This window comes from Diabrotica undecimpunctata, chromosome 9, assembly GCF_040954645.1.
Source record: "Diabrotica undecimpunctata isolate CICGRU chromosome 9, icDiaUnde3, whole genome shotgun sequence".
NCBI lineage: Eukaryota > Metazoa > Arthropoda > Insecta > Coleoptera > Chrysomelidae > Diabrotica > Diabrotica undecimpunctata.
In genome coordinates this window covers 123,766,562-123,793,003 of record NC_092811.1, presented here as the reverse complement: position 1 = coordinate 123,793,003, position 26,442 = coordinate 123,766,562, and the positions used below count along the sequence as shown (strand labels likewise).

Below are 26,442 nucleotides of genomic sequence, written 5' to 3'. Positions count from 1 at the left end.
AGAAGTCCTTCTCGAGTTCCCATTCCATTTCGGAACCCGAACTTCGTCTCTCTAATATCTTCCTCTAGCCTTTTATATTTCTCTTATGTATTACTTTCAGCAGTACTTTTAAAATATGACTCATGAGGCTCTCATGAGTCAGTCTTAAGGTTCAGCTTTTGTATGCAATTTTTGTATTTTGTCGCATATGAAGTCAGTTGAATATGCCTAAAAACGAAGAATTTATTGGGTGGAATTTGCAAGTGAAGTTGTGTAGTTTCATTGATCGTTTGTGAAGTAATAGTTTAAATTCAGCGTTTCTTAGGCATATTTCAAATTCTTCACATTTGTTGCCAAAATTCAAAACCGAAATTTCATGCTACTTATAAGTTTTGAAGATTACTCTCTTAAGAAAGTTGCACTCTTCGCCTTTATAACGCATTTTGGTTTTTGGTCGATACGACACTGATAAAAAAAATTTTATTGTCGAGTTGATACAAATTTGTCAGAGTAACTCACCATCATTATGGACTGATAACTGACTGGATCATTAAAAAAATATTAAGGTTACTCTTACCTATATGACCGATTTTCCAATCGTGTTTCTGCCAACTTCAACGCATCAGTTTTCGCCAGAAGTGCAGCCTCCAAATCTCGGATTTCCTTCAGCACCTTCTCCATTTCTTCCCTCATCTTCAGCTGTTGCCATTCGATCTCATTTCGCACCCTCTGGATATCGTAGATGCGTTTACGCAAGATAAAATCCACGCGGTCTCTTTGAGCCAACATGTCGTTGCGGGCTCTTTCTCTTACCACAAAAAGAGATTCTCTAAGTTTGAGGGTATCAGCCAGTTCGTTGTCGGCTAGTTGCTTGGTGTTTCGTGTATGTTCCAGCCAAGTTTCATATGGAACAGAACTAAAAGAGGTTATATTTGATGTAAAATTGTTTTAATGTAATTAAATAAAAATAGAAAATATTTTCTTGGAGTAAAATTTAGATAAATGGGTTAGAAGCATCACTGAACCTACTAAATTTAGCCCTAGAAGTCATTGGATGTCAAGAAAGTCCTGTTACATTTTACAGAGTTGGTAAACCAAATCAAAATAAACGTTATCCATATATATAAAGTGCACTCGTAAGTGAATGGGATATTTTCGGTCAATTTGGAGATAAAAAGACAAGAGTTGTGCTACTTTATCTATTTATTGAAGACGTTTCGCCCACTGTTCAATGGGCATCATCAGTTCATCTAAAAGAGTATTATTAGCGATACATCTAATATGAAAAACAATTAAGTAAATGATCTTACCTTTAAAAGATCTGTAGCATTAAAATGTTCTTATTATGAAGAAACATCAAAAATTAATCTACTAAATAAATCAGCAAAAACACAGAAACACAGAACGCCGGAAGATTCCCAATTTAAGTAATTTTATATTAATTTTTTAATTTAACTTTTGAAAACATTGATTGATTCTAAAATCTATCAAAAAATGTAATTGTCAATTTTGAAATGTTATATTAACAACGGCAAGGGATCTTGACTGTTATGATCATAATACGGATAGCTGTGATGATAGCCAATCTGCGATAGGAGAAGGAACTATAGAAAGAAGAAGAAAATAAGCTTTATTTTTGTTTTTTTTTAATTTCTAGCATAAACACTAAGCGATTTTTGATTTATAATTCTAAAATAGATTTCAAAATACAAATTAACCAATTTATTTTGTTTTGTGTTAAAAATAGAACAATTTATTTGAATTGGAAGAAAAGCACAGAAAAAATAATTGGTTTGCTAGAAACAGAGTGAGAGAAAATAAGGTTTAGATAATCCAGTTAATACTGGAAACAATACACTAAGAAAGAAATCTAAACAAAAAAGACAAAAAGATTAATAAACTGTTTCACTTTTATAGACTTTATACATCATTTTTAATATTTTTACTCCTTAAGATAAAATTTAAAAAATAATTATACAATCAATGATATCACAAATTTCCCGATAAGTTATGAGTAAATGCTTGAAATGAGTTTTTTTATTGTTGTTTGTAATGAGGAATTACTTGTTTTTTAAACAATTTTGCCCACGATGTGTGAATAATTTTACAGCATCAGATAAGCAAACAGTGGAATCATTATGTCAATATTTTTAAAGGAAATGTATATTTTTATTATATTCGGACGAGGAAAAGTTTTATTTTTTATCTATGAAATAGATTGCGATATTAAATCGAAAATTGAAGAGAATATAGGACAATATTCTTGTTCTGCTTCTTTTTCAACACATATTCATCAGGAATAAAAGGAAAAAAGACAGTTAAGAGTTGACTTCACGTACAGTGAGTCTGTGTATCCGGTTATACGTATATCGCCCTAAAAGGGCTCTTCAGAGACGGCTATTCACAGTCGCTCCATAGATAAAATTACACCTAGATTGGTAACAGGGATAGCCAAGGTCAAAGAGTGTGCTGTGGTCAATTCAAAGTTGAGTTTAGACAAATACGGCGCCATGTTTGTATTTGTTTTATTTTTTATAATTTATTTTATAATTTAAATTTTTTTATATAAGTAGTGCAAAAAGGTACAATTTTAGACGATTTTTTATTATGACATCGAACACATTATATGGAATACCAATGGAAAAACGAAGAAATGAACAAAGAAGAAGATGTTGTGTTCCAGATTGCATGGATACTACTAGCAAGCATTACCGTTTTCCAAGTCCACGAAATTATATGAATATGTTTTATAAATGGGTGAGTGCTGTTAAGAGCCCTGAATTGTAAATTTATGCGACTAAAATTGTAGTAAAATGCCTTTTACAGAATTAGGCTTTTATTCACATAAAACTTGACATAAGAATGACAAAACAATTATTTAAATACTGACCAGTTGTTTTCACAACATTAAGAAAACTAAATTATACTACACTTGGTTTGTATTATTAATATTTCTTGTAACACATATAACATTTCTTGTAACATTTTTATAAATAAAGGTTTTATTCTATATTTTATTCTTTAATTTTATTAATCACTTTGACATTTTAATGTAATGGAAAATAAATATTAGTCTCAACATAACAAGAAAACCCAAAAAGTATACGAAAAATATTTATTATCGTATATGATAATGATTTTTCTTGTTATTTTAGGATTATATCGATTTTCCTTTACTTTAAAATGAGTTCACAATCCTAGGCAATATTACTAAACTTTTGAATTTAGCGCCATGTATATATAGTTACGCTCCCGGTCACTAGGTGATGCGCCAATCATTGTTTTATTCGTTAACACGGAAGTTTCAATGCTAGGTGGTAGTGTGCTATGAGTCGCTCTGAACGTGAAAATAAATTTTTTCTGCCTTAGGAAGCTACTCTAACATGGCTTCGTATAGACGCAAATAGCGACATCTGATATTAAAATCCGTATCTTAATCTGCGCCTTCTAAGAATTGCAAGGCAAAACAGACGTTGATAAAGATGTTATTAGAGACATTAGGAATCTAAAAATTGCATTCCACAACATATCTCAACTAAGCAAAAATCCTTAGCGAATTGGTTTCTAGTACTCGTACAGAGTATGTCGGAATAAAATCTGTACGTGAAGTCAAATCTTAACTATCTTTTTTCCTTTTATTCCGATATACTCTGTACGAGTACTAGAAACCAATTCGCTAAGGATTTTTGCTTAGTTGAGGAGATATGTTGTGGAATGCAATTTTTAGATTCCCCATGTCTCTAATAACATCTTTATCAACATCTGTTTTGCCTTGCAATTCTTAGAAGGCGCAGATTAAAGCAAAAATCTGAATTTGGTTTCGAAAATTAGTTTACGGATTTTACATATTTATCAATTCCTGGATATAGCACAGCTATCTTTGTCTCAAATTAATCAGATTTTTGATTAGGTGTCCTTATTTTTATTTTGTTATTTTTATATAGGGATTTAATAAGTTCTAGCATATTAATTTGTACTCCTCTTTTCTTCAAACACATATACATTTATATATCTTTCCTTCTTATGCTAACAAAAGATTTTTCGAAATCAATAAAGCATATATGGATCTCATTTCCTTTGCGCAATATCTTGTCTTCTACTGGTCTCAGTGCAGCATATCGAGTACCCAGATCTTGGGTACTCCTTCATTTTCTATAGTCATGCTGAGATTCTTCTAGTTTGATTTTTAGCTTTCCTCTCAGCCTTTTTTTTTATTAATTATATACATTCGTATTAATAAAGGCATCAACCAATGGAGAAGCATTCTGTTTCAGTAATGATTTGTTAGGTTCGCGAAATTAATGACTGCTATTTTATTTAAAAGAAATGCATTATAGGATTCTCGTTCGAAATTCCGAACATTAAACATATCAGCAATTAGTGATAATTGATATTTAATATTAGCTTTTACGAGTACCAGTAATTTTTACAAACAACAACAAATTATTAGTAATATTTCTACCGATGATCCTAGCGATTCCTTTCCGGAGACTTGGTTGATTGATTAAACTATTTTCAATTCTATTATTCAATGGAACCTAAATGGGTACCATACCCATTTAGAAGATCTTAAAATTCTTATAAATAAATTTCATCCGTCCATCCTATGTTTGCAAAAAAACACATTTCAAAGGAAATTCGTGTCACAATCTTAAAAACTATACACCATATTTTAAGAATAGAACGACTGGATGCCATGTTAGTGGAGGTGTTGCTATCTATATCCATGAACCATTTGAAGTTGACTTAATCCTTTTAAAAACTAATCATAATTCTTAAAGAACCTCAAAAAGTAAGTATCTGTAATCTCTATATCCCCCTGGCCAAGATCCATCTAAAAATGACCTAGTTAACCTTTTTGAATCGATTCCTCAACCTCGAATAATAGAAGGTGATTTAAACGCTCATAATTTTTATGGGGAGTTAAAAAAGTGGACTCTCTAGGCAGTAAAATCAAATTAAATCAGAACTTAATATAAATATTCTCAATGACGGACGCATAACCCGATTTAATACTTTTACAAGTGATGGGTCTCCACTAGATTTATCTCTTTGTGATCCTTCTGTACAGCCATCATTATCTTGGGAAGTTATGTCTTATTAATATGGAAGCGATCATTTTCCTATATTAATATCCAATAATAACCAGAGACCCTCATCTATTCCCATTGATAAATAGTCATTGAAAAATGCCAATTAGCCTCTTTACTCTTCCTTAATTTCAGGATATACATTGAACTTGATTCCCCTTTTGATAAAGAGGCGGAAATTGACTTGATCATAATCCAGTCTGCTGGTGGAATGCTGCATGTGAAAAAGATACAAAAGATTCCGAAAGAGCCTTCTAAAAGCTTAAGAGATACCCAACCTTAAACAATAAACTGGAATTTAATAGACTAGAGCCTGGAAAAAAAATATATCTTCCATAAACTCATCTACTCCTACTGCAGATGTTTGGAAAATGGTCAACAGAATGTATGGAAATAAATCTTTCAATGCTATTCACTACCTAGAACAAGATACTAAAACATACTCATTAAAATAGGAGATAGCTGCAGTTCTAGCAAATACATACCAAAAACAGTCGAGTGGCGAAAACTTACCAATAAATTTTTTAAATCATAAAAAGAACTTTGATGGGTCTAACATTGATTATGACCACCTTTAAATGTGGTATTTATAATGGATGAGCTTCTTGAATCTCTTAACCAATCAAAGAAGTGCCGGACCTTACAACATCCCAACCATATTTCTTAAAGCTTTACCTGTTGAAGGCAAGCAGTATCTACTAGACCTCTACAATTTTATTTGGACAAAAAATGTTTTTCCTGTCGATTGATAATTCTATCATAATTCCCGTACTTAAAAATGGTAAAAGTAAATCGAGTCCAGAATCCTACAGAACCATCTCTTTAACATGTTCCTAATGTAAACTACTGGAGAAAATGGTCAGTAGTAGATTACTGTAACACCTAGAGAAAGATAAACTTCTTAGCTCAATTTAAAGAGGCTTGAGAAAATTTAGATCTACTACTGATAACATAGTAGACATAAAGTCTGTAGTACATGAAGCATTTGGCTGTGGGCAGGACTTTTTAGCTGTTTTCTTCGATATAACTCAAGAGTATGACACAATTTGGAGACAAGATATTTTAAATACCTTGTCAAGCTGGTCAATTCAAGGAAACATCTTGCATTTTATCCGAAACTTTCTACTGAAGCGACATGTCCAAGTTCGAATAGACAGCACTTATTCTGATATTAAAACCCAATCAAACGGTATTACTCAAGGATCCACTCTTAATGTTACTTTACAATCAATAATATTACCAACTCACTTTCACCTCTAGTCAAAGCCTGTCTATGTGTAGACGACCTGGTCATATACTCAAGAAGGAAAAATTCATCATCAATATCACATCATATTTAAGGAGCCATTAGTAAACTAGAAAACTTGTCTAATACTACTGGTCTGCGGTTCTCTCCCAATAAAACAAAAGCTATGATTTTCAGCAAACGCTTTAGAGCTAGTTTAATCCCGCCAAACCTAGTATTAAATAACATTTCTATTAAATATGTAAAATCTATTTATTTTCTTGGCATGAAATTAGATAATCGTTTAACTTGGAAAAAACATGTGCAGTTTCTTCGACAATCTACACAAAATGGACTAAATTTGTTAAGAAGTATAGCTCACAAGCAATGGGGCGCGGACTTTCAAACATTAATGACTTTATACAGATCCCTAATTCGCTCAAAACTTGATTATGGGGCAGTTGCGTACAACTCGGCAAAAACTTCAATACTAAAAATTCTCGATCCAGTTCATAATTCCGCAATTAGGATAGCATTGGGGACACATTACGCAAGCCCCATTAAGAGCATCTACTGTGAATCTGGGCAGCCTTTACTTTACCTTAGAAGGGAATATTTAAGTCTTTCATATGCTACTTTTAGAAACACGTTTGCTGACAGATTTTTCTCGACGTTTTAGACAAGAAGAAGATTAGATCCACCATTCTATCATCGTATCAGCATAATTTTAAATAACCTAGACATCACTGTACCTCCTATATACATACTTACAAATTCTGATAATCCTCCACCATGGACACTTTCTCTCCCAAAGTGCGATATCAGTCTTACATCATTTAAAATATCTGATACTTCATCATACCTCTTTAAAACCAAAGCCTTAGAGAAGTTAATTCTTAAGTTAAGTCTTAAGTTCATTCACATTTATACTGATGCCTCAAAATCGGAAAATGGAGTGAGTGCTGCATTTGTGCAGCGAACAACCAGCGAAGAACGGTCATTTCAACTCCCTACATTGTTAATAGCCTAATAATTAGTGATTCGTTGAGTTCATTACCCTCATTAAACAAACTTTTTACTAAACACCCTATTTTAAGCTTAAATAAGTCGGAACTTATGATATGCCAAATCAATCATCGAACTGTTCAATTTTTTTGAACCTCTTCACATTTTGGAATAAAAAAAAGAAAGAGCCGACAACGTTGCAAAACAAGTAATTGAGAAACCAATTTCATTGTCAATTTCTACTTGTCATCACCTTGACGTCAAACAATATGTTAAAAAGAAAATAATGAACAAATAGCAGGAAACATGGGATGTCTCAAATTCTAACCTTAGATACATAAAATAAACTGTCCTACCATGGAAGCTATCTATGAAAAGAAGAGATCAAGTTATCATCTCCAGACTACGATTAGGACACACCAAGATCACACATGATTCCCTACTACAGAAGCAACCCAAACCTTTGTGTTACGCGTGTGATAGTGATCTAACAATACATCACTTATTAGTGGAGTGTCCGTTATACGCATTTGAAAGGCAACTTGAACAATTACGTACAACAATAAAAGACATTCTAAGTGAACATAGTAACCACAATCATACCATACTTTTTTTGGTTTCCTCAGGACTAATCAACAAAATCTAATTGTATTCCTTGTTTTTTTTTATATTTATGTTATTTGTAAAATCGACCATTGCTAATAACCCTTGTGGTTGAAGCAGTTTCAAATAAAAAGAAAGAAATGCAATATATATCATGTATTTTATTCACCTTTTATTTCCTAATTATTGTCTTAGAACAGATAAAGGAGTCTCTCGTGTTTTGGCTAAAATTGCATGATTTGGTGACGACTTTATTACACCTAAACATATTTTGATATATTTAAATTGTATTCTATCTAACTTACATAACTTATCAGCTAAACTTAATCTGTGTCTTGTGAAACACAGGACAGCTGATCTTTCTGGAGATACGATACAGACTAAAAGATGCAGATTAGACAAAAACAAAATGCGAGATTACGGAAGGATTCCAAATATTTTTAATAAAAAGGTATAAACAAGTATCCCGAATATAAAATAAATATTTTTTCTTAGAATTATCGCAAAGCCCTTAAGAAAATTAAAAGAGAACTCCATAAGTCAAAAAATGGAAACAAAAAATAATAAAAAACTAATTTGTTACCCCTCAACTCCCAACAAAGTAGGTTAATAAAGTTAGTATAGTGTTTAACCTCCACGGTTATCAAAGCCTTTTGGAAGTAAAAAAAATGTAAAGTAAAATAGACTTCATATTCTGTGCATTTTTTCAATCAATTTAAATTCGCACCGAGGTAAGAGATGATGTCAGTGAATACTGACATTGAACCTTAAGCTTTTGAGGGATTTCTTGGGATTTTACTATGACTATTATTTATAACACCTACTACACGTGTATGAACAATACACTCGTAAAAACCCCTTTTTTAAGTATATTAATATCAGTAGCACGTTTCCAATTATTAATTTAAATACAATACATTTATTTGTTTACTTATTTTACTGTTTTATAGATAACTAAATTATTTCAAAATAATCACTGTAGACTGATTGACGTTAAATTTTTATGTTCCCAGGAAGTAAATAACTAAACAATTTATCAATTAAATTCTATCGAACTATTGAGATTTGATTTTCGCGAACTATCAGTCCACCTTTTTTAAGTTAACTTTAAAGCTATCGTAAGCTTACTTTAAGTTGGCTCATCAAGCTATAGCTAATGTATGATTTAAGACTTCTCCTCATAATTTAGAGTTTCGACCAATCAACCGTCTTCTTCTTCACTTGCCATCTCCCCTAAGAAGGTTGACAACCATCATGGCAATTGGCACTTTCGACACCGCTGCTCTAAAGAGGTCAGCAGAAGTGCAGTTAAACCAAGCTCTCAAATTATTCAACCAGGAGATGCGTCTTCTTCCGCGACTCTTTCTACCCTGTATTCTTCCTTGCATTATTAATTGCAACAAGTTATAATGCTCGCCCCTCATGACATGTCTCAGATATTGCAGTTTTCTGACTTTAATTGTATTTAAAACCTCTTTATCTTTTCCCATTCTTCTCAATACCTCGACATTCGTGACTCTATCCACCCAACTTATTCTTAATATTCGTCTATAGGCCCATAAGTCGAAGGCTTCTAATCTGTCCGAAACATCTTTCTTTAATATCCAAGCCTCCAACCCATAAAATAATACGGAGAACACGTAGCATCTCAGAAGTCTTATCTTTAAAGAAATTGAAATGTCCCTGCTGCAGAGTACTTTTTTCAGTTTGTTGAAAGAATTTCTTGCCTGTCCCTCAACCTCAATCAACCAGTACATATGTCTAAATTGAATGGCCAGTTGTTTTCCTTTGGTAAAGATGTGCTTCTGCCAGGTTAGTCGTTTGTTAAGATGGATACCTAAGTATTTTGTGTCGTTCTCCTTACTTAATTGCTTACCATTGGGTGTGACCGGAGGGCATTCACCTCGTTTCATTGTGAAGGTTACATGGGTTGACTGAAACTCATTTACTCATTTTTTTAGCCAAGTTTCTATTTTATTTAGGTTTTCTTGTGAATTTTTTGATGCTTTTGTGGGATTAGAGTCCATGGCCAGTATTGCGGTGTCGTCTGCAAAGTAGCAACTTCTGTGTTACTGGTGGATGGGAGGTCTGCAGTAAACATCAGAAATAAAATAGGTCCTAGTACGCTTCCTTGTGAAACACCTGCTTTGATAGGGTGGAGCTGAGTGTATTCATCGTGCTGCTTTACCAGGACGTATCTATCGAATAGGTAGGATTTTAGGGGTGGAAAGAAAGGATATGGCAATTGGTTTTTTTTATCTTATAAAGTAGGCCTCCATGACAAACCTTATCGAAGGCTTGACTTACGTCTAGGAAGGCTAGTGAGAGGTAGAATTTACTTTTCAGATTTTTTTTACTATTCTGTGCACCTCCTCGATTGTCCTATGCTTCAGCCTGAAGCCAAATTAGTGGTCCGGAATGAGTTTAGTTTCGTCTAAAATTGAAGTCAATTATATCAATAGAAGCTTTTGAAATACCTTTGATAGAATCGTCAGAAAACTTATAGGTCTATAGGATTTTAGGTCTTCTGATTTTTTTTTCAGGTTTAGGAGTCAGGATAATCTGTGAAATTTTTCATTGACTCTAGCCTGTTCTGATGATGGTGTTTCACAAATAAAATAAAGGCCTTAAGCTATGTGTATTAGAATCTACAGAAATTATATTTTATTTGTCGTCTGCAATTAACTCAATTTCTGAGAGTTGTAACGAGAAATAAACTATTGAAAATATCCAGTGAACTATATAAGACATTAAGTGAAGGATAGTGATAAGAAAAAACTTTAAAATCGGTGAAATAACATCGGAAAACACCAGGGCCCTATAAAAAGTAAGATCGCTTTAATTGATAAGCCTATTTAACATCAAAGCATATAGAAACGAAACTCTGACCTTTGAAATTGCGACGTTGCCGTTGTGAGTAGACTTTCGGGGTAAACACAGAAAAATAACAACGGGTTAATAAACATAAAATAAATACGGTAAACGCTGTCTTCTCTGAACTGTTGAGGTGGAAGGCAGTGTTTGGCGCCGGAAAATGGAATAATATCTAAAAAAAATTAGACAGTGACAATACACTTTCAGAAAGAGGGTCAAAAAGGAAGGACAGATATAAAGACAGCGAGAAAGAAGATAACATTTGCAGAAAGAGCAAGAAGTTCTCGAGAACACCAACAAAAACTCCAGAAAAAAAAAATGGAGAAACAAAAATTGATAAATTACTAATAATGATGAGCCACCTCACCGATGACATCAAGGAAATAAAAAGAAATCAAAAAGTAAGCAAGGAAAAAATAGAAAAGTTCATTATGGAAAATAGAGAGCTGAGAAAAAAAATGCAGAACTAAAACAAGAAAATATAGAGACCAAGAAGGAACTCAGAGAAATAACAAAAAACATGGAAGTTATGGAAAAACACATATATGGATAGACACATATGAGCAAGCAGGGTTAAAAGGAACAATCAACAATTTCATCAAATAACATATAGCAGTAAAGGTTAAAATGAAGAATGCTCACAAGTTAGGCGAAAAAACATGCCTAATTGAATTAGAAAACCAAGAAGAAAAAAGAAAAATAATGGAAAAAAAGCACAAGTAAAAAGAAATTAAAGAGTACAAAGTATATATCAACGAAGATGCAACCATAAAAGAACGAGAAATACAGAAAACAATTAGAAACATTGCTCAAGAAGAAAGAAATAAAGGAAATGAAGTCAAGATTGGATTAAAAAAATATGGGAAATAACAGCGAATGGAAGTGGAATGACAAAGAAGGCGCAATAGTCAAACCAACATCAAAAAACTAGCAACTAAGTGTACTACTGGAATAACGTTGACGAAACAAGCACAGAAAAAGGTTAGCGATAATACAAAAAAGTAAAAAAGAGGAAAAAACATGTCGAAAAGAACACTTACTTCTAGGAACATGGATTGTAAGAGGCACATATGGAGAAGGCAAACTTAAACATTTAGCCAGAGAAATCGAAAAGTTCCATTTTGACATAGTAGCTTTGCAGGAGACGAAACAGCTGGGAAATGATATATTAAAAATAGAAGATACAGTGTTTTTTAATAGCGGCGGAAAGAATCGAACGTCAGGCACAGGTTTTATGATAAGAAAAGAGCTAAAGAAGCAATTATAGAATTTAAACCAGTATCAGACCGCATATGTAGTATCAGGTTCACGGGAAAATACCAAAAAATCACCCTCATAAATATTCACGCGCCTTCAGAAGAAAAAGACAATAATGCCAAAGAATTTTTCTACAGTGAATTAAACAGAACAATCGAAAATATACCCAGATATGATTTGAAAATTATTTTAGGCGACGCAAATGCCAAATTAGGGAAGGAAGAAGTATTTGGACCGACAATAGGAAAATATAGTAACCACAATGAAACTAATGAGAACGGACAATTCCTAATAGATTTCGCAAGAGAAAAAAATATGATCACGAAAGAAACAACAGAGAGAAAGAATAGATATATGGAGCAAAGACAAAAAGTAAAGAGGGGGATGAGAGAAAAGAAGAGAAAACACATAGAAAATAAGCTAATAGAAATAGAAGAGAATTACAGAAATAAAGAAATAAAAAACATATATCAAGGAGCTAGAAATAAAAAAGAGGTTTCCAACCAAAAACCCATATTCGTTAAAAACAAAGCAGGAAATAATATAAGTGGTGAAGCAGAAATAGTCGAAAGAAGGAAAAACTATTTTGATGAATTACTAAATGGCAATAATAAGTAAAACTAAAGAGAATGTATGGAAGTAGAAGCAAGAATCGAACACTTAGAAGACATAGAATATAATTCACCCAGCAAAGAACAAATCGAGGAAATCATAAAAAATCTGAAAAACAACAAATGCCCTGGAAGCGATAACATAACAGCAGAGATGATGAAATATGGTGGAAAACTGCTAAATGATTGGATATACAAGATCATAAAGGAGATATGGATAAAAGAACGAATACCAGAAGATTGAAAGTTTCCATTTTTAGGACGCCACAAACGTGTTTTCGCTCACTCTGGTCAGCTAAGTCACACACGAATAGATAAAAAGAGAGAGCATTTAAAATTAAAACGAGAAAACTATAGTTTCTGGGATATTTTATATATAAATAAAAATTCTAATTACACCAATGACCATGCTAGAAAAGATTTATAATAAGCTTAACATTAAGAGAAGGAAGACGTCTTGTTTGTCACCTAAGAGGACCTTCAAATTCTATTCAAGTATTTCTAGCAAGAGTTGCAAAATTGCAATGAAGATAACCAAATTTCGTAGCGAAGGTAAAACTTAAAGAAGAAGGTAGTTAAAATTCAAATTAAAACTAGCATACGACTGATCTACTTACCCTTTCACTACCCTGAGAGGATCGATTTTAAACGTGATATTCGCACAATTTTTATCCAACGTGAGTTGGTCTTTATCAATTTCATAAGCTTCGCTTTTGTCATTAATATCAAGATTGAGATAAAACTTGACTTCTTCCAATTTATTTAGTTTTTCCCACGCCGACTGACATCTCTCCACTAACATTCTCTTTACGTTTTCGACCAAACACAATTCCTAAAAAATATTACATACATACATCAATCATTTTAAAGCTAAGAGTTTTGATAAGGTGTCTTTATTAAATGAGGCAAATCTAAAAAAACTTCCCAGCTTCAATTTATTTCAAATCTTACTTTTACTAAGATATTCATTGGAGGGAATGTGGATATCAAAATAATTGTATAAGTTGATTTCATATTTTTATTAATATTTTAAACAAAAATCGGTAGAAACTTAGCAAAATATATTGGAAAATGAACATATATAATATCCTCGTAAAAATTACAAAAAATTCTATATCTATTCGCCACCACTACTATTATCATCGCTAAATAGTTCTACGCCTGGAGAATGGTCCTTGGTTCCCTGGATTCTGGTTCTAGATTAAGATAAAATTCTTTATTAAGAGGATTCTTGAGATATTTAGTTAACTCTATAAGATCGCGAAACTTTGGTTGACTTATTTTATTTTTCGCTTTATTTGGTATCAGAGTTATTTTTTTTGGTGTTGTTTTTCCAATAATGGTGTGAAACGTCCATGGGCCGCGATAACTGTAATGTATTAAAATTTGTCCAGGATAATTCTCAGATATTCGGTACATTTTTACTGGTTTCAATGAAATTTTTGGTTTTTGGATTTTTTAAAAACAAATCCTTAAAACTTTCGTCCATAAGAAACCAGTGAGTTCCTTTTCCAGCATTAACCAATTCAAATGGAGAATGTTTAGACCTTGACTAAAAAATAAGATTATCCCATTGTTCTTGAACATCAGCAACTACTTTTTTGCACGAGAAATGAGACTAAAGTCATTATCTAAGGTAGGTATGAATGTCCTCGTATTGGGTACACGTGTATTATCTCTGATGCTAATTTCAGTACATGCTCCAGGATATATGAAAAGCGGAAAAAGATGTAGTTTTTATTCTGACCCGGGTTACAATCAGAGAAAAAGCATATTTCATCCATTTTACCGAGTTTTACCATAATTCGTTTATCTGAACCATTTATTTCACTATACTTACAAGGTCTCATTTTCTCCCTTGTTTATATAATTTTCTCATCCCATACATTGGTTTTTTTATCCCAAAGCCAATCCTAAGTGTAGAAAAGCTAGCTCGAATTCTGAAATTTGGTATCTCTCTGGTCCTTTAAATCGATTCCTCTGAGCAAGCCATTCTTTATTAGTACATTCAATAACTTTACTCCAAATCTCCTTCTTGTAAATTCTTATTTCTAAGTTACAATATCCCAGAGTATTGGGGTTTCAGTTCTTTTACAAGGTACGTAAAAACATAAGGATTGAGTTTAATTTTAAGAAGTAGGTGAGTACCTATTTATTTTTTTTTTTTAGGATTCTTGAATCGGCTCCATCCTGAACTAACTTGTCACCAGCCGCTACTGAAATTGTTACATGTTTATGTAAAATCAAGTATTTTGCAATATGATATTCTTACAGTAAATGATGGGTATTTGAAAGCGATTGCAATTTTTCATACAATCACATTTGCACCACACACTGTGGAAGGATATAAATATTATATATTTTTAACATATCTCTAATATATCTACATAATTATATATTGACATTGTCTGTGGTTATTACATATCTCTTGAATTAACACCTTGAAAATTCCAAATAGGAACAAAATTTCCAAGTTAATTATAGAATTATTAATGTTAGTTCAAGATTAAGATTTGTATTAAAGAATATTATGAAAGGTTAGTCAAGACACTTATAATGTCGTTGATTCTATGACTTTCGGTTAAAAAACGTACCGCACATTATCTGGGGAACCCAAATATTACACAAATTGGTTCGAAAAGTAACCAAAATAATATTCACTATTACGTAAACGGTCGAAAATATTAATAAAATAGGTCGATGGAATTGTGGTTTTATTTCAGTTTAAATATAAAATTTGAATGATATTCTTTTTCAGAATTCACTTCTTGAAGTTTCTTATAGTTAGAATAGAATAGAAATATGCTTTATTATTGTCACTGAAAGTTGTACGATTTTATGGACAGCTTACAAAATGTCAGAAAATAACAATATCAATTACAATTTAGTGAAATTATATAAATCGTCAATATCACAAAATAAAATATAATAAAATAAACAATCCATTGCAAAATTTAAATAAATTGTAAATTGCATATAAGTTATAAAATAAATACAACACTCAAATTGACAACAAGAATAATAGCGACAAAAATAAACGAACGAATATCTCTGCAAGAGGAACAGCAAGGATTTCGGACAGGAAGATCATGCACGGATGCAGTTTTTGTAATAAGACAAATAAAAGAAAAGTCGCTGGAATACAACAAACAAGCATATATGTGTCTGATAGATTCGAAGAAAGCGTTTGACAGAGTGGGAATTCGGGATGCGATACATTTATTATATGAAAAGGGAATATCACTGGATTTAGTAAAAACCATTGGGTTTGTTTGTTGATAGAGCGTAAAAAGTTATCCAAGAAGAACACTGTAACTCAAAATCGCCAAAAATGTTAGTTACAACGTTATTCTATGCAGGGGTCGAATACTGCTTTTGAACGCCAACAGCTCCGATAGAGATGATATATTTGGTTTTGTCCAGTTTATTAGTATATTGTCCTTCTCTAGTTTGGATCTTATTATTTTTAATATTTTTTTAGAGGCACATTTATAAAATATTTCAAAACTATATCAAGAGTAACTAAAATATTTTTAAGTCTATTTCCGATTTGTTTTTAAAAAATATTCGTTATATAGACGAAATGAACTCAAAACTTCTAAAACATTGAATGCTAAGAGATTTGAAAAAAATCAATAAAATAATAAACAAACATACATACTTTTTTCAGTTCTGTGTCTCCTTCGTCATATGTAAGCTCAGTACCTTGTCTGCAATCTCTCATTGAAATACATTCCGATATTATCCCCAGCGGTATTCCAAGAGCATCTAATTCTCGTTCGGTATCAAACTTTTCATCTTTCAATAACTTTATTTCGTGGTTTACTCTGTCCAAGCAAGAAATCAGAACCTAGTAAAAAAATACAAAATTAGATATTTATGTTAAAGTTTATTTACACTTATAACTCCACTTAACACTTCAAAATATGTGAATTATGTAATCACCGTCCTTTAGTCTGGTTATTTCATTTAAAAACCCCACCTCAAAATTATTACGATAAGAATAGATACAAATAAACTATTGTGAATAAACTTTTTTTTTCTCTTTCTGAGGGTGGAAATTTCTAAAAATCGTACCAGGTTAACCCATCCCTAGGGATGGCTGGCGTGTGTTGGATTCAGGATAGTGGAGTACATCCGAGTCCGTTTTTCCTTAGAAGAAGGAGGTCCTGCAAACAGATGCCTTCCTGTTGTCTTGCCTACCAACTGAAACCACCATCTCCTACTTGTACTACGAAAGTGGGATGGCCGCTGTAAGATTGACTACACTTTCGGAGCATTACCTTCTCTTATCTACATCTTATCTCTGTCGTTGGTCCAGCTGGTGTTTCTCTTTTTCTTCTTTGTTTTTAATTACTGTTCGGATATAATTATGTATAAGATTCCATCCCTCCTTAGTTCCCGTCATATTCACGATAATCTCTCTCACAGTAATAGGGTTCATACCTATTTCTCTATACATTCTGTTTCTTACCACTGCCCATTTATTACACTTCAGCATTGTGTCAGAGTATTCACAGTATAGGCATTTATCTGTATCTGTCTTTCTGAATATATAAAGATATATCCTAAAACACCCATGCCCTGTGAACACTTGGGTCAGAAAGTAATCCAGTCGCCTGTGACCACAGTCCATCCGTCCCTTAGTCTCGGGATCAGCTTCTTGTTCCTCTGAGCAACATCTTCCACATTGTTTCACTTTTCTTGCCATCTTTCTAGTGATCTTTCTCTTTCTTCTTTTTTATGGCTGCTGTCAAATATTCTCTTCTCTCATAGGGATCTCTCCTTTCTACTGCTAACACATGCAGAGGAACATAATCCGTGATAGTCCACAAGGTCGCCGCAAATACAGTCCTGTAGGCGCATGCTACTTGCAACAGACTAATTCTGTCTACTCGTATCATGAGCCCTTTGTAGGTCAGTATCTCCATCTAAGGCCCTCCTCCTTTCTGATTTGGGTCCTCCAATGTTAGGCATCACCCTCCACATCGCAGCCGCACTCTTCGCTGCCTTCTGGGCTACCACCCGTATATGCTCCCCTATCCGCCATATTGGTGTAGTGTCACTCCCAGATATTTGACGCATTTCTTTGATGTTAGTTGTATCCCTGCACATAATATTATAAAATTATATATATTATTTATAATTTTGTTAATATAATACACTTCAGTGCAAAACAATCGACTCAAACGCGATATTTGAGATTACTCCTTCTGTTTTAATGTAAGAAGTATGAAAATAACAAGATGTAATGTGCAAACAGTAACTTTATTATTGAACTTACAAAAACCGCTATTTCATTATTTGGAAGACGCATTATAAAAACAATATGCTATACGAACAGAGTTCTCAAATATTCATCATTGGAACTATCCCAAGAAAGACGTAATGAACAGAGAAATTATCAATTACGAAATGAATTTTTTTATTTTTCAATATCTGATATTACCACCCCTATTCCTAATTACACTTTCCAGTCGATTTCGCTTGGATCGGATGTCTTTTCTAATAAATTCTTGAGGCATTGCTTCCCTTTCATCATTACGCGCAGCCCTCAATTCCATTATGCTCCTTGGTATAGGATTTCTGTTTAAAACCCTTTGTTTAAGCTCATCCTACACATACTCTATTGGATTTATGTCCAGGCTCAACGCAGGCCAATTTATTGTAGGTATACCGATCTTAGTCAGATAGGTAGTGGTGACTCGTGCGGTATGACATCGTGCTTAATCATCCAATAAAATAAAAACATCACCAATAAATCCCACGTATGGAACCACATTTCCTCCAAAATATCTTTGATGTAACGATCCGCCGTTAAACCTCCACCACGTCCTCCACCAGGCACGAAAACCAACTCGGTTTTCCCATACATGGAAATGCCTGCCCAAAATATACAATGACCGCCTCCATATGACACAATTTCTCATATACAGCATTAAGCAAATCGTTCTCCTGGCGTTCTATAGACTCGAAGCTCCTTTTTGTTGCCATGTAGGCAGATCCTACTTTCGTCGGAGAATAATACCTGACTTTATTGATAGTCGTCCCAATCCAGATGTTCGCGAGCAAATTCTAGTCGCCTTTACTTCTGTGCTGCAGTTAGCTTGGTACTCGTAGCTGCCCATTTTGGTGTCAGGTTGGCTGCTTTAACTCTCCTTCTAGCTGTCCAAACGCTAGTAACCACACCTCGGACCTCTCTAAGCTCTTCTTTGAGATTAGCACCAGTCAAATGTCGATTTCTCAGAGATTTAGATACAAGAAATCGATCATCTCTCTTTGTTGTTATTCGTTTACGGCCTCCTTGTCGGCGGATATAATCACCAGTATCTTGGTACCAACGATATACTCGGGACACAGCAGATTGGCTTAAATTTAATCGATTTGCCACGGCCCTCTGGCTCAGGTCTTCTCTCAATAATGCTACTGCTTGAGCTGCTTTGATATATGTGGTATCCATTTGTTATGCAGTTGCGAACCTAATTGACTCATGTTTTAGTGCCTAGTGAAATTGATGCCTACAATGTTAACCGAACGCGTTAAGTCGGTGCGTGTCGATTTCAATGAATCAAATTCTGACCCCCTCTCTACGTGTTGCATTATTTATTTGTAATACATCACCCGATTTACAAAACACCAAAACTTTTTTCAAACTCAATAATGAGGATAATAATTGTACAATAAATATTATTAAATTTACACCTTTTAGATTGAAACAGGAGATAGACTTTCAAAAAATAATTTTGAGTCGATTTTTTTGCACTCAAGTGTAGTTACTTATTTAATTAACCCAGAAGGAATAAAAAAACGAAAGAATGGAATGCAGGGATGATATAGAAGTGCTTAACGAAGACTGGTCGGAGGAGATCTTCTCGAACACTGTTGCCAAGGAAGGAAATCTTTCCGAAACAACAGGGGACGTGGCAGTTTTCGTTACAAAAAACGAAGAAGATAATAAGACCATGGAAAAAGTAAGGACTATATTACCAGATTTACCAACTGCTCCAGAGGAAACTAATGGGGAAGGTAGTTTGGGCACTATGAGAGTGACAATCTCTGCCCATAAGAATGGGGAATGGATAAACAAAAGTACGGATTCAAGATTCTCCTAAATTGAAAAGAATCATGAAATAAAAAGATCATGAAGTTCCTTAAGTCCAGTAAAAAACTAGTACAAAAGATACAAGAACTGGGAAAAAACAAAGTCGAGATCCATCTCCGGTTACCCTGGGGATTGAAACAACAAGAAGAATACTAGAATGGGCTTCAAGAGGAAATGATGTGACCATCACGCTAATAGAAAAAAGAATAAGGAGAGAATGGGCCCACATAAAACCAAGAGAATAAATTGGTGTGGTTATTATAAATAAAACTAAAGAAAAGTCGTTCGTAGACCCAATAAAGGAAATTAAAGATAATCTGGTAGGAAGGAAAGATGTGGACACCAACAGAATAAGATAGATAAGAGACCAAGGGATATCGCTGGAACTAGGAGGAGGAAGAGAGATGACCGAGAAAGTAAAGAAAGTACTTTCGGGGAAAGAATGTGTGTCTTAAGTGATGGCAAAAGTGGGCACTGTCAAAAAAAGAATCTTAGAGCAGAAAATCCCACCCGACACTACGCAAGAAATAATTAAGAAAGCTGCAGGCAAAGAGTAGGCCTGTGACGTAATCAAAATCTGGACAAAAGGACGAGGCAACGCGAAAGGTATGGAGAGTGCTATAATGGATGTCGACGGAGATGCTGTTGAAAAAGTTCTGAATATGAAAAGGATACGAGTGGACTTTACATCTTGTCGGGCGGTGGAAGCAAGGACAAAGATACCCAAATGCAGGAGATGCCTTGCCTTCGGACACAGACAATGAAACTGCAAAGAATAAAACAGAAGCGGGTGCTACTTCCGATGTGGCAACGAAGGTGATTTGGCTGCTGAATGCAAGAAAGAAATAATATGTCTCAATTGTAATGTACCTGGCCAGGTAGCAAACTCGAGGAGGTGTTCTAGGTTCAACCGTCTGGTTGAAGATAGGCACACTAGACAATTATTCATAATCACCCACCGTTATATAAGGTGCGAGATACCAGCACACCAGCTGCAATTCCTCCATCTGGACGATCATATAACCAGCCTTTCCTCCTAACCACTGTTGGCTTTGGCTCAGCCGTAACCAGTGTCTATGTTCTTTTCCGTTGCAGTAGCCTGGGGCAGGTGATGGGACAATCTAGCCGTTCCCACATTTGTTTGGAGTATCCTCAATTCCCGACTTGTGTTTCCCGTGTTTGCCATCTTTTTACCTCGAACCTTGCACTCGACTGTTTTTCGGTCTTTATATACTAGAGTCTAGTGCGCCTATCCCTAACCAGACGGTTGAACCTAGGACACCTCCTCGAGTTTGCTACGTGGCCAGGTACATTACAATTGAGACATACTATTTCTTTCTTGCATTCAGCAGCCAAATGACCTTCGTTTCCACAGCAACACCCTTTTTTGTTTTGTCCCTTGCAGTTCCATCGTCTGTGTCCCAAGGCAAAGCATCTCCTGCCTCTGGGTATCTCTATCCTTGCTTCCGACACCCGACAAGATGTAAAGAACTTTTTCAATAGTGTCTAAGTCGACGTCGACGAAGTTGTTTGACAAGATAATGTGGTTATTTCTTTCATCACACCAAAAGAGGTTAAAAATGGAATCAACACGAACGTTAATCCCAAAAAGGCCCCGGCAACGATCTGATAACTGGTCACGTCCTTAAGGAGCTACCTAAAAAAGCCCTAATTAAACTTACCAATCTAATTGACTCATCGTTTCGTTTAAATTATGCTCCATAACTATGGAAAGTAGCTGATATCATCATGATTCCAAAACCAAGTGAACCGCTACATGAAATAACGTCGTATCGGCCAATATCCTTGCTACCGATTATGTCAAAATTGTTCGAAGAGCTTTTGCTCAAGAGGCTGAGACCTATTATCAAAGAAAGACGACTCATCAACGATCAGCAATTTGGATTCCGAGATCAGCAATCTCTAATTGATCAAGACCACCGGATCACGGACGTGATCAAAAGATCACTTGAAGAAACAAAGATTTGCTCGGCATTGAAAGCCAAAATGGCCTTTCCTGTCTAATACTTAATTAAGATCTTAATTTCATATTTGTCATAGAGATACTTAAGGATTAAGCAGAAAGAAGCTTATTCTGAAAAATTGGTGCAGGGATACTACAGAGAAGTGTACTGGGACCCTTCCTATCTCTCCTGTACACTAAAGACCTGCCAGCTTCAGAGCAAAATATTGTAGGTCAGATGGTTATGTCAGAACTTTTACATCTGATACGTTTATTTAAAGATAAGTATAATATGTAAGTAACTGATGGGATGGCTAAAACAAATGATCAAATTGTACTGCTGCTGACCCCATATTATTGCGAGTTGAATCCCATTGAGAACATTTGGGCCCAGGTGAAAAATGAAGTGGCATAAAAACACAACATTTAAACTGCAAGAAATATATAAACTTCTGTTACAAGCTCTCGAGAATGTAGCTACAACACATTGGCAAAATTGTGTTAATTATATCCTCAAAGTAGAAGAAGAAATGTGTTAACTAGATGGCATCATGGATAGGGTAGTAGAACCATTAATACCATCTAGCAATAATTCGCATATATCCATGGACAACAAGGCTACACCATTTGTGACATAACGATTCCAAGCTCTATTTACAACACTTTGTGAAAACCCCACACGTTGAGCCAATTCACGATGCGTTAATCCCTGTGTAATTCTTCTATTGTATCTGTTTTTAAAAATTTGTGTCTGGCTGTGTGGGTATTTACCCTAAAGCCAATAATAAAAAAAAGTATTCAACTTTTTGCCGCCGACGATTGTAAAAAAAAAATAAAAAAAAAAGGATGGCTACGACGGATTTGCTTAAAAATTTGGAGTTAGTTTCCCCTTACCTTTTACAGACCTTTTTCAGGCCTTTGGACCTGAGCTCAGGGTTACTTATACTTGGGAGGTGAAAGCCACCACTTCTTGGGGATGAAAAAACATACGTTCAAAATAAGCCCTAAAATGGATAAATTGACTAATTCTGAACAACTTTTATTCCATAGAGTTTTTTTACCAAGTCAATTCTTTTGTAAGTTAATTGAAAGTGAAAATGTTCACTTTTCAAAATAAAAACGACGTTTTCAGACGGTTTTTCACAAATAACTCAAAAAGTAAATATTTATCGAAAAAAATATTCGTGCAAGCTTATAAGAAAAACAAAAAATGGTACTTATGAAGTCTGTTCCCCTAGTAGAAGCAGAGTTATAATAGCTTACAAAAAGTAGGTTCTTATTTGTTAAACTCCAAATCGACGTCAAATTTCAACGTGAAATAACCAAAAAATAAAGCACTTTTCGAAGAAAACTCGATTTTTTTCTAATATGATCCTTATCAATTGGTGAGCACTGTATAAAAGATGTGAAAAAATTAGTGTAAGATTGCAGTTCGGTGTTAAGGGTATTGGGCACCAGAGGGCTCTGTTTTGTATGCAACTTCTGGTACGAGTATAGAAGTGCTACAATCAAAGAATTTTTTTTGTTATTAAATTTGCAAATTTACAATCTGCTATTAGTAAATGTGAGTATTGCAAATACATGAGAGGAGAAATTATCCACTGGTAACACTCCCAATACTAACACTAACAAATTAAATTAATGTTAGGATTATAATTTGAAACTAAAATTGAAATGAAAATTAATATTAAAATTGAAATTAGTGAATAAAGTCTGTTGGCCACTGTCTCTTTAATCTTTGTCTGACTTCTGATTGGAGGTGTAGTTGTCTTGCTTCCTCGTTGGTGTGGGCTGGCAGATGAATAATGTCTTGTTAGTCTGCTAATTTCGTCTTCAACGAACAGTATACCAGAGTTATTATGCAGTGTTTTGTTACTAACGTACCACTACGCGTTGAAAATCATTTTGAGTATTTTGGATTGGATTCTCTGAATGATTTTGGTATTAGAAGGCTTTGCACAGCCCCATAGTTGCACTCCATTTGTCCATATAGGCTTTATTATGCACTTATACTAGAGAAGTTAACCATCTGTAGATAACTGTAAAAATCTGATAATCTGTAAAAAACTTGAAGAATTTGAGATGTGGCTTTATAGAAGAATGCTGAGAATATCATGGATAGCAAGGATCACGAACAAGGAAGTTCTAGAAAAAATGAAGAAGGAACCAGAGATTGTGTTTACGATCAAACGCATAAAATTGCAATATCTGGGACACGTTATGAGAAATCAGCACCGTTACTCCCTGCTGCAGTCTATATTGCAAGGTAAAGTCAAAGGTAAGCGAGGACCCGGTAGAAGGAGAATATCATGGCTGCGGAATTTAAGAACATGGTTTAAGAAAACCTCAACGGAGCTGTTTCGAGCCGCAGCGAGCAAGGTCATGATTGCCAATATGATTTCCAACATCCGAAACGGATAGGAACCAGAAGAAGAAGAAGAAGATAACTGTGATTTTCGGCCTATTAGCCAACTCATTTGACGTATTTTCATGTCGATTTGGATTTTTTTCCCAAGATGTGTGCTTTCCGAGGGAGCTTTTGATCAAGTGTTATTCCCAGGTATTGACTTCTGTTTTTACTGGTAGTAATATGTTGTTCAGTCTGATTCTCGGACATATGATGTTCCTGTTGTTGGATGTAATTTTATTAGACTTAGTATGGTTAACTTTGATTTTTCATCTATTCATCCAGTCTTATAGTAAGTTCAGGTGTATTTGAAGGTTTCCTGATGCTACTTGGGGGTCATCATCGATGGATATTATGACAGTGTCATCTGCGCACATGGCTACTGTGGTCGTATTTGTTGTTGGGATACCAGCAGTGTATATGAGGTACAGGAGGGGACCCAGGACACTTCCTTGAGGGACACCGGATTTTATGAGATAGTAATGAGGGGTTTCTGTAAAGAATCTGACTTGAAAGTGACGTTCTGTGAGGTATGATTTTAAGAGTAGATAGTGACGAGTGGGAAAGGATAACTTAGGTTTATACAGGAGGTCGTCATGCCAAACACGGTCGAAGGCTTGTTCTATATCCAGAGAGAGGCAGCAGTGCAAATTTTTTTCTCTTCGAGGCATACATTAATGTTTCTAACAATCATATGACATTGTTGTAGAGTTGAATGGGCTTCGCGGAAACCAAACCGGTGTGTTGGGATCACTGAATTAATTTCAATATCTTCTGAGATTCTTTGGAGCAAAAGTCTTTCTAAGATTTTTGACATTATTGGAAGTAAGCTAATATTTGGTGGTTTATTTGGTTTACTAATCATAATTATTTGTGCCAACTTCCAATTAATCTGTTAGTAGGCTAATCTTATGATACTATTATATATCATTGTTAGTAGGACAATTGCTTTTCTCGGTAATTTTTTTAATATTAGTACGGTGATCATGTCAAAGCCTGGTGCTTTGTAGTTATCAAAGAATTTTTTAACTGTATTTTCTTTATTAACTACCGAAAAGCTGTCGATAATGTATGCCATAGTCTATTTATGTCTATTCTAGATAGATGTTGATGAAAAATACTCTTAAATTGTGTATTTGTATCCAAAAAGAATGAGAATATAACCAATTTATTACAGGACATACTTTTCCCTGACAAAGCAACGTTTAAATGTAATAATAATATGTATTCTTAAAATAAATTTTGATGTCTACCAATTTTTAGCTAAATAATCAGTACATGTGTGACGAAAATGTACTAAATGAAACTTTATTCTTAACAATAATGCTACCAAAGACATTTAAGGGATAACATGGAATCAAAACCAAGAAAATAATACATCAGACACAGACACTGCTCACCTTGCAATCTCTTCAAGAGAAGGTAGTCTTTGATTACAATGTATAGAATAAACGAGAAAGCGTTTCTGCTTATCGTTAAAAAAACTCCTTATTCAACTAAGCAAATGAAAACGAGACCATTTTGTAAATACTAAAATTAAAAAACGCATGCAAAAAACATTGCACTTTCTTGTTATTATTTTTATTTCTTATCGCACGATAAAAACCAACAATAAAGACGTCAAAAAAACTTGATTTAAAATTAGATTATTGAAAATTAATGAGAAACGATAATGCAAAACATATAACGTCGAATTCCACAGAAAATATTCACTTTTTTGATGCCAAAAACATTGATTTTGAAATTTGAAGACACACTCATGGGATCTATTTTTTGTTCTTTGGTACCTACTTAAAACTGCGGCAAGAAAAAAATATTGCCGCAATCCGGAAATTTTAGAAACTGAATGAGCGAAATAATAGTGATTTTGGAGTGTAAAAATGTCGCGAATTAAAATCACTGTAGAATAAGTTCAAAAGCACAAACCTTTTAAAAAAAAAATGAAGGTCTTTTTATACATTTAGAATAATGCTTTTGTATTTTTTTTTTTTTCATTTTCAATCTACAGTGTGAGTTTTAAGTATGAAAGGCCTTAATTATCTCGGAAACGAGAGGCTTGCACGATTTTTATAAATTTTGGTGTATATGAGTCTTGTAATGCAGCCGATAATAAGGTGGTATTTACCACCTTTACCAGAAGTACCACCTTATTCAAAAAAAAAATGGTGGACAACAAAAAACTAGTCTTTTTTGCCAGTTCCTTTCCTTACAAGTGATGTAGTGCCACTAAGTAACCCCCTTTTAAATTAAATGTCTGTTGTGTCTTTTTGAATGTATTCTGTTTATCCCTAAGTGTCCTTCTTCTTCTTCTTCTGGTTCCTATCCG

General features: G+C 34.1%; 1 protein-coding gene across 1 annotated transcript in view; it reads right to left on the bottom strand.

Moving 5' to 3' along the window:
* The window catches only part of LOC140449974 (tektin-2), a 52,867-nt gene that overhangs the window by 14,355 nt on the left and 12,070 nt on the right, over positions 1-26,442 (bottom strand). Inside the window, exons 3-5 of the mRNA XM_072543391.1 lie at positions 16,306-16,494; positions 13,262-13,476; positions 557-895 (exon numbers count right to left, since the gene is read on the bottom strand). Coding sequence (XP_072399492.1) covers positions 557-895; positions 13,262-13,476; positions 16,306-16,494 — 743 coding nt within the window. The remainder of the gene's footprint in view (positions 1-556; positions 896-13,261; positions 13,477-16,305; positions 16,495-26,442) is intronic.